This window comes from Ambystoma mexicanum, chromosome 5q (genome assembly GCF_040938575.1).
Source record: "Ambystoma mexicanum isolate Mex_15411 chromosome 5q, UKY_AmexF1_1, whole genome shotgun sequence".
Taxonomy (NCBI): domain Eukaryota; kingdom Metazoa; phylum Chordata; class Amphibia; order Caudata; family Ambystomatidae; genus Ambystoma; species Ambystoma mexicanum.
Window position 1 is genome coordinate 875817248 of NC_090933.1, and position 16309 is coordinate 875833556.

The following is a 16309-nucleotide window of genomic DNA, read 5'->3' on the forward strand; positions in this document are numbered from 1 at the left end:
AAAACCGCACACCTGGCGGAGAGCCCTGCTCAAACAACCTCAACACCTCAAAGAGAGCAGATGCTCGAGAAAGGAGATCATCAGATCCTGGAAGCTATAGCATCTCTGAAGGAGTCTCTCGAGGCTAAAATAGATGCCATCAGCATAGATGTGAACTTGTTCAGACAAGATGTGAGGTCACTTGCTGAATGCACGGGATCACTTGAAGACAGTGACAGGTAACACAAGTGGCTTGAAGGAAACCTATGAAGAAGTCAGGGTACTGCAACAACAGTTTGCAAAGGTAGCGGGCGCCCCTCTCTCGACAGAACAAGGCCTGATAACCTGTTCAGTGGTTATTAACCACTTGAGAGTTCGCAGCCACTGCTTTTACTCACTGTGCCTTTCACAGATGGGAAATATCCATTTGCATATCAGTCTTTGTCCTGCCCAGGGGCAGTCCAGCACCGAAATGCAATGGCAATTCCAAACTGAACGAGAGTACCACCAGCAACCCCATACACGTGTTTCACCCTTGTTGGGGATCATCAGTGAGGTGAAGCTGATGCCTCTCTAAGCACAGTGAGAGGGAGACCACGTCTGGTTGCCCCCAGGAGACCTAGGGTTACCAATCCCAGGTTCCTTGAAATTTAGTTTGCAAAGGTAGCGGGCGCCCCTCTCTCGACAGAACAAGGCCTGATAACCTGTTCAGTGGTTATTAACCACTTGAGAGTTCGCAGCCACTGCTTTTACTCACTGTGCCTTTCACAGATGGGAAATATCCATTTGCATATCAGTCTTTGTCCTGCCCAGGGGCAGTCCAGCACCGAAATGCAATGGCAATTCCAAACTGAACGAGAGTACCACCAGCAACCCCATACACGTGTTTCACCCTTGTTGGGGATCATCAGTGAGGTGAAGCTGATGCCTCTCTAAGCACAGTGAGAGGGAGACCACGTCTGGTTGCCCCCAGGAGACCTAGGGTTACCAATCCCAGGTTCCTTGAAATTTAGTTTGCAAAGGTAGCGGGCGCCCCTCTCTCGACAGAACAAGGCCTGATAACCTGTTCAGTGGTTATTAACCACTTGAGAGTTCGCAGCCACTGCTTTTACTCACTGTGCCTTTCACAGATGGGAAATATCCATTTGCAAGGAACCTGGGATTGGTAACCCTAGGTCTCCTGGGGGCAACCAGACGTGGTCTCCCTCTCACTGTGCTTAGAGAGGCATCAGCTTCACCTCACTGATGATCCCCAACAAGGGTGAAACACGTGTATGGGGTTGCTGGTGGTACTCTCGTTCAGATTGGAATTGCCATTGTATTTCGGTGCTGGACTGCCCCTGGGCAGGACAAAGACTGATATGCAAATGGATATTTCCCATCTGTGATAGGCACAGTGAGTAAAAGCAGTGGCTGCGAACTCTCAAGTGGTTAATAACCACTGAACAGGTTATCATGTCTGTTCTTGCGAGAGAGGGGCGCCCGCTACCTTTGTAAAACTATTTTTTAAGGAACCTGGGATTGGTAACCCTAGGTCTCCTGGGGGCAACCAGACGTGGTCTCCCTCTCACTGTGCTTAGAGAGGCATCAGCTTCACCTCACTGATGATCCCCAACAAGGGTGAAACACGTGTATGGGGTTGCTGGTGGTACTCTCGTTCAGATTGGAATTGCCATTGTATTTCGGTGCTGGACTGCCCCTGGGCAGGACAAAGACTGATATGCAAATGGTTATTTCCCATCTGTGATAGGCACAGTGAGTAAAAGCAGTGGCTGCGAACTCTCAAGTGGTTAATAACCACTGAACAGGTTATCATGTCTGTTCTTGCGAGAGAGGGGCGCCCGCTACCTTTGTAAAACTATTTTTTAAGGAACCTGGGATTGGTAACCCTAGGTCTCCTGGGGGCAACCAGACGTGGTCTCCCTCTCACTGTGCTTAGAGAGGCATCAGCTTCACCTCACTGATGATCCCCAACAAGGGTGAAACACGTGTATGGGGTTGCTGGTGGTACTCTCGTTCAGATTGGAATTGCCATTGTATTTCGGTGCTGGACTGCCCCTGGGCAGGACAAAGACTGATATGCAAATGGATATTTCCCATCTGTGATAGGCACAGTGAGTAAAAGCAGTGGCTGCGCACTCTCAAGTGGTTAATAACCACTGAACAGGTTATCATGTCTGTTCTTGCGAGAGAGGGGCGCCCGCTACCTTTGTAAAACTATTTTTTAAGGAACCTGGGATTGGTAACCCTAGGTCTCCTGGGGGCAACCAGACGTGGTCTCCCTCTCACTGTGCTTAGAGAGGCATCAGCTTCACCTCACTGATGATCCCCAACAAGGGTGAAACACGTGTATGGGGTTGCTGGTGGTACTCTCGTTCAGATTGGAATTGCCATTGTATTTCGGTGCTGGACTGCCCCTGGGCAGGACAAAGACTGATATGCAAATGGATATTTCCCATCTGTGATAGGCACAGTGAGTAAAAGCAGTGGCTGCGAACTCTCAAGTGGTTAATAACCACTGAACAGGTTATCATGTCTGTTCTTGCGAGAGAGGGGCGCCCGCTACCTTTGTAAAACTAAAAAGTACTGCAACAACAAGTGCGTAATCTGGAAGACAGAGCCGAGGATGCATAAGGAAGAGCCAGGCGCAACAACGTAGGAATCATTGGGATCCCAGAAGGAGAGGAAAGAGCGAACCTGACCGACTATATAGAGACCCTGCTGCTACAAGAAATCAGTCCAGGGGCCCTCACTCAAGGCTTCACGGTCAGGAGGGCACATAGGTCGCTTATGAGGAAACCACCGGCTGGGGCACCGCCAAGCCAATAATAGCTCGGCTGCTGAACTACCATGATAGGTAAAAGATCCTCGAGTATTTCCGTAAAGAAGGGACGATCCAGCGGGCGTCAGCCCCAATAACTGAACTATATATCCGTCAAAAGGAGACTACGAGCGGCAAACCTGAAGTACATGTTGCTGTATCCGGCTAGGCTGAAAATAATTCACAAAGGTCACGCCATTTTCTTCGCCAACCCTGAAGACACATAAATGGATGGACACGCAGAATTTGCCAACCTGGACGAAGGGTGGAGGGAGTAGCGCTGCATAGGCACATGGAGAAGGCCGCGACAACTACAATGCAACAGAGGACTGTAATTATAAGACTAGGTGGTGGTAGAACCTCCAGATGGAAGCCTCAGGAATTTTGAGTTGTAAAATACAGTAGCCAACAACGTGGTGCATATTGCAAAATCGCACTACGTAGGAGCGTCCTGCACCTCAGACTGGATTTGCTTGTTTTTGGATACTAACAGTTATGTATCCACCTACTGTACCCTACGCATCGGGACGAGACCCTGGAGTGGAGGCAAGAAGTGGGAATGCCTGAGCACAAGGTACTGAGCTGGGCAGTTGTTGCGAGGGCGGTGGGATGTGGAGTTTGGGTAGTTAGCCAGGAGTTAGCCTATAGGTCCACACTGTATATGCTGAACTTGACCATTTGACTGCTTGTACATGTCAGAATTTTTAAGTGCGATGGGGGAACATAGAATAGTACCCTGGAATGTCAGGGGTCTTAGCACTTATATTAAACAAAACAGAAGGCGACAAAAAATTGACATTGCACTGCTGCAAGAAACGCACCTCACAAAAGAGAAACAGATTGCCCTTGCTAAACAATGGAGAGGCAACACGCTAGGTTCATCATACTCTGCTTATGCTAGATGTGTAATAATATGGGTGGCACTGTCGGTACCTTTGAGGGTGCTTTAGATTTTCCTAGATAAAGAGGCAGGATGTTTGTATTGAAGGTCGAGTGGAACACAAAGATTTTTGGATCATGAACACATATGCACACAACCAGGAAACAGCGGCCTACTTCCACACGTTATACCCACTGATAAGTCCCCACAGAGATGGCACACGGATATGGGGAGGGGACTTTAATTGTACGCTCAACCCTACACTGGACAGATCTGAAGACAAGTTCACTCACCCTGCCCCATACGACAAGGCCCTGAATACATTGTTGCAAGCATTTAAACTCTCAGATATATGGCAGGCTTTGCACCCACAGACCCGCAGATATCCACATTACACTGCTCCCCAAGATCTGTACACTAAATTGGATTATATTTTTACAGGAGAAGACACTGTGGGTGAATTCAAATAGGCAGAGTACAAAGCACGAGTGTTGTCAGACCTGTTGTCAGGTTATGTCCCAAACAGGAATATCACATGCAATTTGAGATGATTGCATCATGTCACTGACCATACCCAAGACAGCACCCGGCTCAGGCAGTAACCTCGCTGGATGCAGTCAAGACATTTGACTTGGTTAGAGGGTCGTGGCTGCTGTCGGTGCTGAAAGGGTTCGGTATTGGCCCTACATATATTAAATGGGTTAAGCTGCTATACAACAACCCAGTGGCAAGAGTCAAGACAGGTACCACTATATTGGAACAATAGGGATTAAGCAAAGGTATTAGGCAGGGCTGTCCATGGTCTCCTATGTTATTTATATTGGCCTTAGAGCCACTAGCGGTATATTTACGGAAAGAATATCATGAGGCAGGCATCAAAATACAGGGTTGTACACACTTGATCTCCCTATATGCGGATGATATGCTTCTCTACCTACAACATCCAATGACCAACCTACAATGTATACAGGATGTGTTTGAGCACTATGCGGACCTTTCAGGGATTACAATAAATGCACAGAAGTCATGTATATTCCCCCTTGCAGGGTACATGAGGAGACCCCGCAGTGCGTTACCCGAGTTACCGATTAAATGGGAAATTGACACATTTAGATACCTGTGAGTAGACATTTTCCATGACCCTAAAACAGAACATGCACAAAACACGTTAAAGGCAGTGAATAAAATCGGGAATTTATGAAATTCTGGGCTAAGCTGCCGCTTTCATTAATGGGAAGGGCTGCACTGTTGAAAATGGTGCTTCCGAGGCTGCTCCACTATTTTACAAATGCCCCATATACTATACCCAAAACCTTCTTTAGGACATTGAACACTACTTGCCGGAGCTTTCTGTGCCACAACTCGAGATGCAGAATGTCGTTGGAGAAATTACAGAGACCATATGAACAGGGAGGGATAAAAGTGCCAGATTTTGAGGGCTATTTTGTGGCGTCCCAACTTCAGTTTGTCACGTACTGGCTGTCAGACGAACGGACCCAGAACACTGAGTTACTACAACCGGCATGCACCCCATTCTTTTTGAAGGAAATGGTGTGGATCTCGGCATTACGGGATCTCAAGCCCCCACTGTTGCTGAGGGTTGGCAAAGATACACCGTATTCACCCCAAATCCCACTGGTGACGCTGAAGAGTGAAGATACACAACTCAGGTTGAATGTTAGGAAATACTGGGAGTCTAGGGGGGTGGTGACATTAGGTGATATATTAACAGAGGGGCGACCGATGACTTTTAGTGCGGTCACTTCGGAGATAGGAGTACGGGAAGGGCACCACATAACCTACGCCTCATTTCTCCATACAATAAAATCAAAATGGCCCGGACTGGATAGAATACTGTTAGAAGATGAAACGATAGAAATGATAGAAACAGTCTATGACATCTCCGAAGGGGGAAACACAATATATAGATTATACGAGGTACTAATGGCAAGGCCAGATAGCAATCTAATAGAGACCAGGCGGAGCTGGGAAGCAGATCTGCAAGAGCAGTTGCCGGATGCAGCATGGGGTAGGGCCATGGGGTATCACAAGAAAGTGTCCAGAAATGCGAAGCTACAGCTGATCTAATTATAAGTCATTCACAGAGCATACTTAACTCTGAAGAAAATTGCTAAATTTAGTAAAGCAACAGAACAGGTTTGTTCGAAATGTGGCCTGAACAACGCAGACCTGGTGCATATGTTCTGGGCCTGCACGGAGATTCGCCAATATTGGGAGGGAGTGGCCCGGATCCTGACTAAGGTTGGCCTGTCACCTGACTCAGTGTCTCCCAAGGCTTGCTTGTTAGGAATCTTCCTAAGACCAAAGCATGCGAGAAATGTTAGTAAATTGAGAGACCTAGCGTACATTTTGACAAAGCGTAGGATAGCAATGGGGTGAAAAGCACGCATCAGACCAGTGATAGGCGTGTGGTTGAGGGACCTCCAGAAATGGCCACTGGCAGAAACCGCTGTATGGCAGGAAGCATCCCGTCTGGGCCAAGAGGAACAAAACTTAGATTTAGCGGCTTGGAAACATGTTACAAGAACTGATAGCACCCTGACGCAAGTGCAAGCACCATCACAATCTGCTGAGTAGAGATATGGTGATAAATTCAAAGCAGTCTAGTATACAATATATGTAGACATTGCTAGTGGAATAGGCTGAGGTGGGGGGGAGTGGGAGGTTTGAACAGACAACAATGCGATGTATCATTGGAGTTTATATGTCTGTAAATTATGTTGTGGAAAATTAATAAAAATTGTTATGAAAAAAAAATATTCTCCTTTGCGTCGCAGATGTCCGAAGATCTGCCTAAGTGGAGGCATAGTGAAGAATTTTGTGCCTCGCCCATCCTTTTCTCCCAACCGCACTTCAGGCTGCTGCAACAGGCCCCTGATGTAGGCCCACTGGCCTCTACAAAGAATTCCATCCATTGCTGGAGGAGGGCGGTTAGCCAATGGGGAGTCAGCACTACCTTGGCCCCCCCATACCCTGGTCTGGAACAACCCAGAGTTCACATTGGGTTGCAACTCAACAGGGTTCTGTAGGTGGCGAGAGGGAGGATTATCCCAGCTAAAAGATTTCTCTAGTGGAGGAGTTCACCTATCCCTTGAGGAGTGCAATGTTAAGTTCCAAATTCCAGAGGAAGAGAGATTCAGGTACACCCAACGTAGGAACTGGATGTCAAACCATAAGGTGAAAACATATGGGGGCAGGGAGTGCAATGCACTAGAGCTAACCTTGACCACTGCAGCACCCAGGGGCAATATTTCTACCCTCTACAAACTACTGGATAGATCAGACCCCTCCAAGAAGTAGAGCTACATGGCCATGTGGGAGCGGGAGCTGGGGGTGGAGTTGGGGAACAGAGTCTGGGCCCGCACGTTTAAAAGCTCTGGGTGCATCACAAACAGGGAGGGTGCAGCAAAGGTGTGCTACAGGTGGTATATTAGACTGGAAATCCTGCATAAAACGAATCCCTTGCTGTCACCCCTATGCTGGAGGGGATGTGCGGTTACAGGCACACTTTTACACCTCTTGTGGTTTTGCAGGAAATCAGCCAGATTCTGGAAGGAGGTTCTGGCACAAATTAAGCACATAACCGGGCTGACAGTCCCCTGGGATCCAGGGATAGTGCTACTGGGCGATACGGGAGAGGGACAGTATCCTATGAGGGGCCCCATGGTGGAACTCATTACACACCTCCTCACAGCAGCAAAGATTACAATAGCACGCCTCTGGAAGAACCCTGACGGGCCTGCGATTACTATGTGGTGGATAAAATGCTGGGACACAGCAGGTTGGGGCGGGGGGGGGGATCATGGCGAATCGTCTGGGGTGCATGGGGAGATTCCACAGCACTTGGTCCCCATTTCTTGAATATTCAGACTGGTTCCCAGGGGTTGTGCACAAACCGCTAAGCCTCAGATAGTTCACAAAGTACTAAGACCCAATTGAATGAGGATGGGCCCCGGGAGACTGATGGAATACCTATGCTGGAGTGGCAACTGACTGGGGGCTACTTACTGTTCCATCAACTGCAAGTAATAGCATGAAGATCTGCTACTGTGCGAAATGTGAAGTTGTTTAATGAACTATACTGGAGCTGTGATTGTGCATGCAACGCTGTTGTTACTGTCCCCCGCACCCCGATTTCTTCCTTATGTTTCACTTGCTTTTTGTCTTTTCCTATTGTTGATTAAAATCTTCAATAAAAAGAATGTATTGAAAAAAAGTGGGCTTTCCGCCCAACACTAGAGAATTGTATTCACTCCCTAAGGCTGGCCCACAAATTTCATGGAGACTTCCCGAACAGACCTATGGCGGGACATGGGATGTTACAGAGGGGTAACTATCAGGATTGAAGGCACAAAGAATCGAATTAGGAGGGTGTTGGACAATGTATAAGAAATTGGCAGTGGAAGGAAGGAGATGGTGACCATTAGATTTAAAGGTTAATGTTACTATTTATAAGATGCCCACCATATTTGAAGGAAGTACACTTACAGGGTCACTGCCATTACTAGGAGTCTGTGCCCTGAAAATGATGTTTGGCAACATTTCTTGATGAGCATGATTTTGTTCTTGTTTTTACAAGTGGAGCTTGTGTATCCCTTTTGTTCCTGCTCCCTCCCTCTTCCCCTCGTTGTCCTTGCGCTGCAACCCCTTGCTACCGCCTTGTGTCCGGTGTAATTTCTGCTTGAGAATTGATCTCTTGGCCCGTGCATACATGCTTCATTCCTAATCTAGTCCTCAGTGTGGCTCCTGCAGTTGAGCCTTTCATTAACTGCTCTTCTCTGGCACAGTATACTTCACTGTTTACTCTCGCGTTGGCTGCATAAACTGGTTTGCTCCCACCCTCGCATCGCTTGCATGTTATTATGACTAGTAATAGGCTTTCCCCGGCATTTGGGTGTGCTTGTGTTCCTTCCTTGTTGCACCCCTCTGCCTTTCCCACTTTCTACTTTTTCCTCCGGCTAGATCATCATTTCTTCCTGACCCTTGTTGTGCTCAGCTGGGTTTCTCCCCTACAGCTGTGGTGGTTTTTACCATGTTGCAAATTAACATAGCACTGCAGTCCAGGATGCCACTGGTGCTGCTGGATTGATGTCACCCCTCTCTTCACACCGGGTAGGGAATGTGTGTGTCAGTACTGTGACGAATGAGGGAATGTGTCACTTCTCCCAAAGGCAGAGCCCCTCCTTGTGCGGCTAGGGAGGTGAGCCCACTCCACAATACCCTCCCTAGTGCTAGAGGCAAGCAGGACCGCATCAGAAGAGATTCCCCCATGGGGGACAAGGACTCCTGTTCCCCTGAGGAACTTCCTACAGTGACAAAGACTATGGCATACAGAAGATGTTCTCAAACTCAGGAAATCCCTTTACACTCAAAATGGGATGAAGAAACTCTACAGGTATACCATTATTTTGATGAGCAGGATGATGTCCCTTTATATAGAATTTACCAATTCACTGAGACGAGTATGTCTTATAATGTATCCTCAAGCAATGGAAAGAGAGAAAAAGGAAAGCCGACTTTGTCACAGGAAGGCCCTGAGAGACGCAACACCTGCAGGAAGCAGGAATCCGAGAGCCCGTGGGTTTCGAACTCGGTCCAGCAGAACAGGCGGAATGCCAACATTGTGGCATAGGCAGAACGAGAGAATGCAGTCGGGCAAGAGCCCGAACACTGATGGTGGTGGGAGCACAGGGAAATGTCTGTGGTGGACCAGTGGTCCAAGTAATGCCACCAAGAACATTGCAGAGTCAAAGCCAGACGCAGTTTTGTCTAATGTCCCAGGACTAGAACACCAAAGCGAGACGAGAAGCCAACAGAGAACGGGAAACCGTGAGAAACCGTCCATCCGAGAAGAGAAAATGCCAGTGATTGATAACTGAGAAGAAAGGTCCCTGACTCCGAAAGATGCTTGCTATTGAACAGGAAGGTGATGGAGAATACGGGAGTCATGGGTGGCCTCAAGTAGGGGAAACATTATGGTTTCTTTTAAATATTCATTTTATTTTTATTTTTTTAATGCGCTTAATACCCGAGCTCGGCGTGGTCTTCCTTCCAAGACCAGCATGTTTGTCCCTGTGTTATCCTCCATTCACATCCTCCATTGACATCCTCTGTTGGGGATCCAACTCGTCGCAGTATCAATTTGAAAACTCCATTTAACTTACAACAAGTCAAGAGAAAAAGTGAAAACCGAAGGGGGGAGATTATTGAGAAAGCTATATATAGTGATTTCCCTACCCTGGGAAAAGACTCTGAAGTAAATACAAAGTGTGATAGTGTGAAAGCTCAAACCATACCCTCGGAAAAGGCAAAAGATTTTGATTTGAATACCAAGAGTGATAACTTGGAAGCTCAAGTCAGATCCTGGGAAAAGGGAACATGTTCTAAAGTGGACACAGAATCAGATAATTTAAGGTCCCAAATCCTAGCTAAAAAACAGCTACAGATTGTGCCACAAATATAAAGTGGGAACGTCCCAGCTGAAGTGAACCATACTCAAGTGAGGAGGAAACGACCCTCCACTTTGGAATGTAAACAAGTGTATAGTGAAAGATACAGTGAAGGAAGTGAAACCCGTAATAAGTCTACAAAGGAGGTCCCAAGAAGAAAAAGAGACTTATTAAATCCATTGGAGGAATTACAGAAACTAATTAAAGAAATAACGAGAAGATATTTTAGAGGCACATATTAAAGGACAGAGTGATACTACCAGTATCTAAGGGGAAGGTAGCCAGTCTCCAAGCCTAAGTTAGTTTAAATAGTGGTTGGGTCAGTTAGGATAGTTTTGAAAGAGGACTTCTTTATTTTTGACTTCCGAGACAGACTGACAAGCACCTCAGTTAGTTTGTTAGGTAGGGAACTCCCATAGTGATTGGGGAGGTTAGGCATTGCACTCTTAATTTTAATAAATCATCCTGACAATGTCATCTGAGAGTCTGTCTTCCTTCTGACTTGCCGCAGTACTTACGAGCTCAAGGGTACGGAGGAATAGCAGGAAAGGTGATATTGGTTCTTATTTGTTTTTGGTGTCCAGCAAGTAACCATGGCCTAACTCTTCAGTGGATGTCGTTTCATTTTCTGATGGGTTGGCGCTTACATTACTAATGACAGTATGGTACACTAAGAACTCGGCGGAGGCTGTGGGAGGGCTAGTGTGTGATGCCTCATTCCTCACGTTACCATACCGTAGCTGGCCACCTAGTCCTGGGACATAATTACTTCCTTTCTTAGCTGAAACCAAACTTATCATCTCACTGTCTAGTCACCTTCTCCCACAGTCACCTAGCTGTCAGACCCAACTGTCAGAGTCTCCACAGTCATTGATTCCCCACTCAGGTCTCTCACTGTCAATGCGGTTTCCTATTTTATATAACCTCTAGACACAACACTGTCACCTCAAGTGAGGAATCGGTCACCGCACTTCTGACAGTATCTTCAGTAAACGCCATGAATTCAGCAAAATGAACCCCCTATCCCGCAGTGGATACAACAAAAAGGCATACTCCCAGTTGGAAGAAAACAACCCAAAGAAAGCAAAAACAAGACCCATGAAGAAAACATTAAAACGCATGCCTTATAGGTAAAGTGAGAAGTACTAGGTCTGTTAATTTTCCTGACCTGTAGTTAGGAGTCTGTAGATATGCACAGTACGCTTTTGACCATCTCTCCACACCCGAGCCATGGCCTATAAAAAGAAAGGAAACAGCATTCGATTATGAGGCCATTACACTTCATGGGAAGGCATCAAATTATCACCAGAACAAATATTTCAGCCTAACCGGTTCATTTTATTTTAACTTATGATTGGTAAACATTGATTAGATGTTGGTAATATGCAAGCAGAAGCACAAAAAAGCAGACCGCATCATCTCTCGAACCCGTCCATGGAAAAAAATAATATAGTACACGCAGAGACAGAAATCTTTACACCTCAAATAGTATTTTAATGATCGCAGAGCAGGTAGCAGATCGCAACTGAAATAAATAAAGGAAACTGTACGTTCTCACTCCGGTTATATAAAATAAAAGGTAACGGCAAGTAATCACTGCCAGTACCTACCAAATGAATATATTGATTTCTCAAAACTGGGCGACATGGGCAAATAAAATTCGAAGCATCTTACATCAGTTTTTCTCTATGTGGCTTGGATGTCTTGCAAGCAATAAATTGTTAATCAAAACGAGAAACAACTTAGAACCCCGATTAATGAAACTAAACACATTTTACTTCAAGTACAGGTCAGGCAAGGCTTGCCATAACTGGAACACATTCTTGTAGAATGAAAGAGACTGGGCTTACAGGATTTAGAGTATGCATCGTTTAAATAATATAAGTTCCAGGTTCACTGTATTCATGCATAGGATTTGTATCTTGGCCCCCACCCAAAGAGAGAGGCACACTTTGTGTAATGATCCAGGAGCTGAAGAGAATGCAGACTCACCACACTTTTTTTGTCAAAAACATTTATTTTTATTTGAAAACAGACAATTTAGGACACAGCAACTGAGTGTTGAAATTGCATTACGCAATAGCATCTCCATATGGCTGAGCCCTCTGCGACGACCCCTTCCCGAACAGCCCGCAAATTAAAACTGCAAGGAAACAGCTTAGCCATATACAACCACAGTTAGACAGTGTCATTCTTGTAGCCCATTGGGGCAGTCATAATTAAGAGGGTTCATCATGTGTTTCAAACAAGTTCAAGGCCCTCAATCTTTGGGGGCATGTATGTTCAGTATTGTCCAAAGTCATAAAGTTCGGCAGCGGGCCCCAGTTTTTAATAAATGCTGTAGTGCTCTCAGAGAGATTCACTGTCATTTTCTCCATGGTCATTATTGACCACAACCTCATCCACCATAACTGAATGCCTTGCAGATCTTTCTCCCTCCAGTGTGCCGCTATCAGTAGTTTTGCCATCAAGAGCATTGTCGTAATTATGGTCGAGTTTCTGTCATAAAGCGGGTAGATCCCTTTGGCACGGATCCCCAAGAGAACCCTCCCTGGGTCAAAAGGAAACTCCTGTTCTCCCTCCTTTGACACATATGCCAAACTTCCTCACAAAGCGGGACTATTTTAGGGCAAACCCACCAGACACGTAGAAACGTACCCTTTCCCCCAAAGCCCCACCAGCAGTCCCTTGATATACCTGTATTCACCCTACTAAGGAGTGATGGTGTCATGTACAAATTGTAGGTGATCTTATAAGCTGCTTCCCCAAGCTGTATCGATGTTGAGGCGATCTTCTTTCACATCCACGTGACTGCCCACTCCTCCTCAGGGATCACTCTCCCCAGGTCCCTCTCCCATGATTTCATGTATGCACATTGTGTCTGCTTTTTTTGCAGTCACGAGGGCCTTGCATAATGCAGAGTTCCGCCCCTTAGCCGAAGTCGCAGTGATTATAATCTTTTCAAAATGGGTCAGTTTTCTAACAGCGGCCTCCTGACTACTTTATTCATTACCCAATGTCTAATTTGGCAGTTTTGCAAGCGATCTTCTTCCCCTAGTAGTAATTCCTGTTTACAGTCCAGGAACGTCTTCAACTCGTCGTTCTTAAGCAGGTCGGATATGCACCACCTCCTGTTCTCTCTCCATCTAGGAAAGACTCGCGGGGGGTCCGCCGGGGCAAAGTCTGGATTATCGCGTGTGGGTGTGAACGGAGAGGGGAATGACGTGAGATGGAATGCCATGTTTACCCTATCCTATGACAACACTTGTGTTAATCAAATTTACACATGCTAACCTGCTAAAACCTTCTCCCAACAGCAAAAAATATAAACAATTCTGTGTTTCTGCGTACCTCCAGGAGAAACAATACCCACTGAGAGTTCTAGGAGTCACTGAAGAGGGAAAATTAACAACTGTAACTATGTCAAATACGACGTGGGCAAAAATATGATTTATATGCAAGATGCAACTTGCTTGCAGTTACTTTTGGTAGGCAGTAGGCGCCCAGGGAGAGCTAGCAACATAATGCATGTTTTCTAAGAAAAGAAAAAGACATCCCGGGGAATCGAGTTGTATTTCAAAGTAACTTCACCTATAAGGCACTTGGAGATTCAAGGATATTTAGAAAAGGACTATATACAAAATACACCTCTGACAACCTGCTCACTCACACGTCCAGGAGAAATTGTAATGGCCCACCTGTGTTCCCTAGGCCAACGTGGAATTCCCTACTGTACTGTATTATACCGAGTGTTAATGCTTGTGGACGAGTGTAAAGAGGCCACGAGATCCAGTCTAAAAAATAAGTGTCTCCCCGTTGCATCACGTTGGAGTGCTATAGGTGTCTGAAGAGCATACATTTTGAATAATTCAAAGCGGGCTTCCAACAAATGACCATCACGTCTTTCATTTGCCATAATAACTGGAAAGAAAACCAGAGAGGGTGCAGGTGGTGACATTCAAGTATATAACTGCAAAAAAAGTTTTGTTAGCTATCCCTTTGTGACCGGGAAAAGATATCCAACTTTGCACTACAAGAGAACCTATTACAAATTCTGGAGCTGTAGGCGATTTAGTGGAAATTCAATCACAGTATACACCAAAGGGGATTTCTAACAGCAGCCGCTTAGCTTCCTGAATGAGACAATAGTTCATATTTTGGGCAGAACATACTAGTGAGCTCTTTCTCATTGCCTCTGGGATACAATTAGATTGACTTACCCAGAGCAGCACCACCTACAATTAAACTCTGAACTGAGGACAATGGGGAGAAAGGTCAAATAATGAAGTGTTACTGTAATAAAATAATTCTAATAATCAGAAATAGTCTACAATCAGTACACAACATCGGGTGCCAAGAGATGCCAGCAGAAGCACTTTCAGCATAAACATGGGGGATTTGGACTGTGAGAAGACTTTTCTAGATTTCGACTTTATATCAAGGGAAATAATCTTCCTGTATTACGAAAGACATGAAAAAGGCCAGAATAACTCCAGATCAGGATGAAGGTAAAAATATTTAAAATTGTTTTTTTAAAGCAGAAATGTTTTTTCTCCACATGCAGGTGGCGATACTAGTATTGTATCAGTGCTTGATTTCAAGGAAAGATAAATGAATTATCTGATGCAATAGAAAAACGAAGGGCCTCATTACACGGACGACGGTAAGGGTTAACGGTCACCGTTAATGGTCCCGGTGACCGTTAACCCTTACCGCCTTACTACGAGGTCCCTTTGCGGGTTGGAGACTTTAACGCCTGCTTTTTGCAGGCGTTAAAAACCAGCCCGCAAAGGGACCAGGGTGCTAATTACGATACCGAAATTTGCGGCACCGTAATTAGCGCCTTTCCCATTCTCATAGAGCCCTATGGGGCAAAAATGGGAATGGGGAAGGGCAATGGGGGAAAGGGGAATTACCGCCCCGCCAACCTTGGAATAGGGCGGTAATTCCCCTTTCCACCAAGGCGGTGCCGGTATTTTACCGTCATGGACCCAGGTGCTAAAAGCACCTTGGTCCTCCGCCTACCGTGTAATGAGGCCCTAACTGTCCAACAAATAGCTCTGAAGAAGGCTGGCTCACTGAACTGACACTTAAAGCTTAAACCAGGCTAGCATATCTGAATAAGTTTGTGAACACTTTTTAGAAAACATAGTTAAGAGATAAAAACTGAATGTATGATTGCATACATTAAGAAGTTTACAGGAGACGAACATGACATTGTTAATTCGAAGATATGTCAACACAGTGAGCACTTTTGTTTTTATTCTGTTTTGTGTTATCTTTTTGGTGTATTTGGTATATTATGAGTTCTTTCTACCTTCTTGTAACTGACTGTCTTTATACTTTAGATGCGAGTATAATTATAAAATGATTGCTTTTTTTAGATTTGTGTTGAATGTTTCTACAGGATTACTTTCACAAAATTAAAATATATACTTTGTATCATATTCGTTTTGGTGTTATGGCTTTCTGTAATACGCAGTGACATATGTTGAATACAATGACTGTGAATACACTCCCTGTGTATGGATGGTTGAATTTATTAGTAGAGTTTTATGACCCTGAGAACCTTTTTTAGACTTTTTCAAAACATTACCCCTACGTCCCCCCCCCACCCCCCGCCCCGGTCCCTGCTCCCCCTCCCTCCGGTTCATGGCTGAGTTTATAGAGATATGTGTTACCTTGTCTTTTTAGCTTGAACACTTGTGTCAAAAATACCCCAGCATTATACACCATGATGAAGGGCAGATGGGTCTGTACTGGTTGCATTAGTCACCTAAAAATGTAGTGCAGTAAGGATGGGCCTGACTAATTCATGTTCTGTGGACATGACCATTGCTTTCAGCAGGCTTTACAATGTGTACTTGCCACTGGTGAGTAATAAGTGTGCTGTGAGCATTTGGAGAATTGAGGGAGCAGGTGACTTTTTATGCCTGGCCAGTGCCTTGCAATGTAAGGTTTGCACGCCTGGCTTTAATAATGAGAATGTACAGAGCACCAGCTTAAGAATGTGCACCTGAAATCCAACCATTAAATCATTGCCAATAAGGCCCTCTGTGGCCAGATGATGGAATGTTCAGTGTTGATAAAAAGATGAGTGTTTAAGGCTTTTTGGTACCTCAATAAAGATGTGCTTAATTTAGATGTCATCGTTGCAAT

The 16309-nt window shown here is 45.4% G+C and overlaps 1 protein-coding gene across 3 annotated transcripts in view; it reads right to left on the minus strand.

The window, feature by feature from the left end:
• The window catches only part of RAD54B (RAD54 homolog B), a 1336679-nt gene that overhangs the window by 132832 nt on the left and 1187538 nt on the right, over window positions 1-16309 (minus strand). For all 3 annotated transcript variants that reach the window (XM_069621363.1, XM_069621365.1, XM_069621364.1), the window contains one exon: window positions 11319-11385. In XM_069621363.1, the coding sequence (XP_069477464.1) occupies window positions 11319-11385 (67 nt within the window). The remainder of the gene's footprint in view (window positions 1-11318; window positions 11386-16309) is intronic.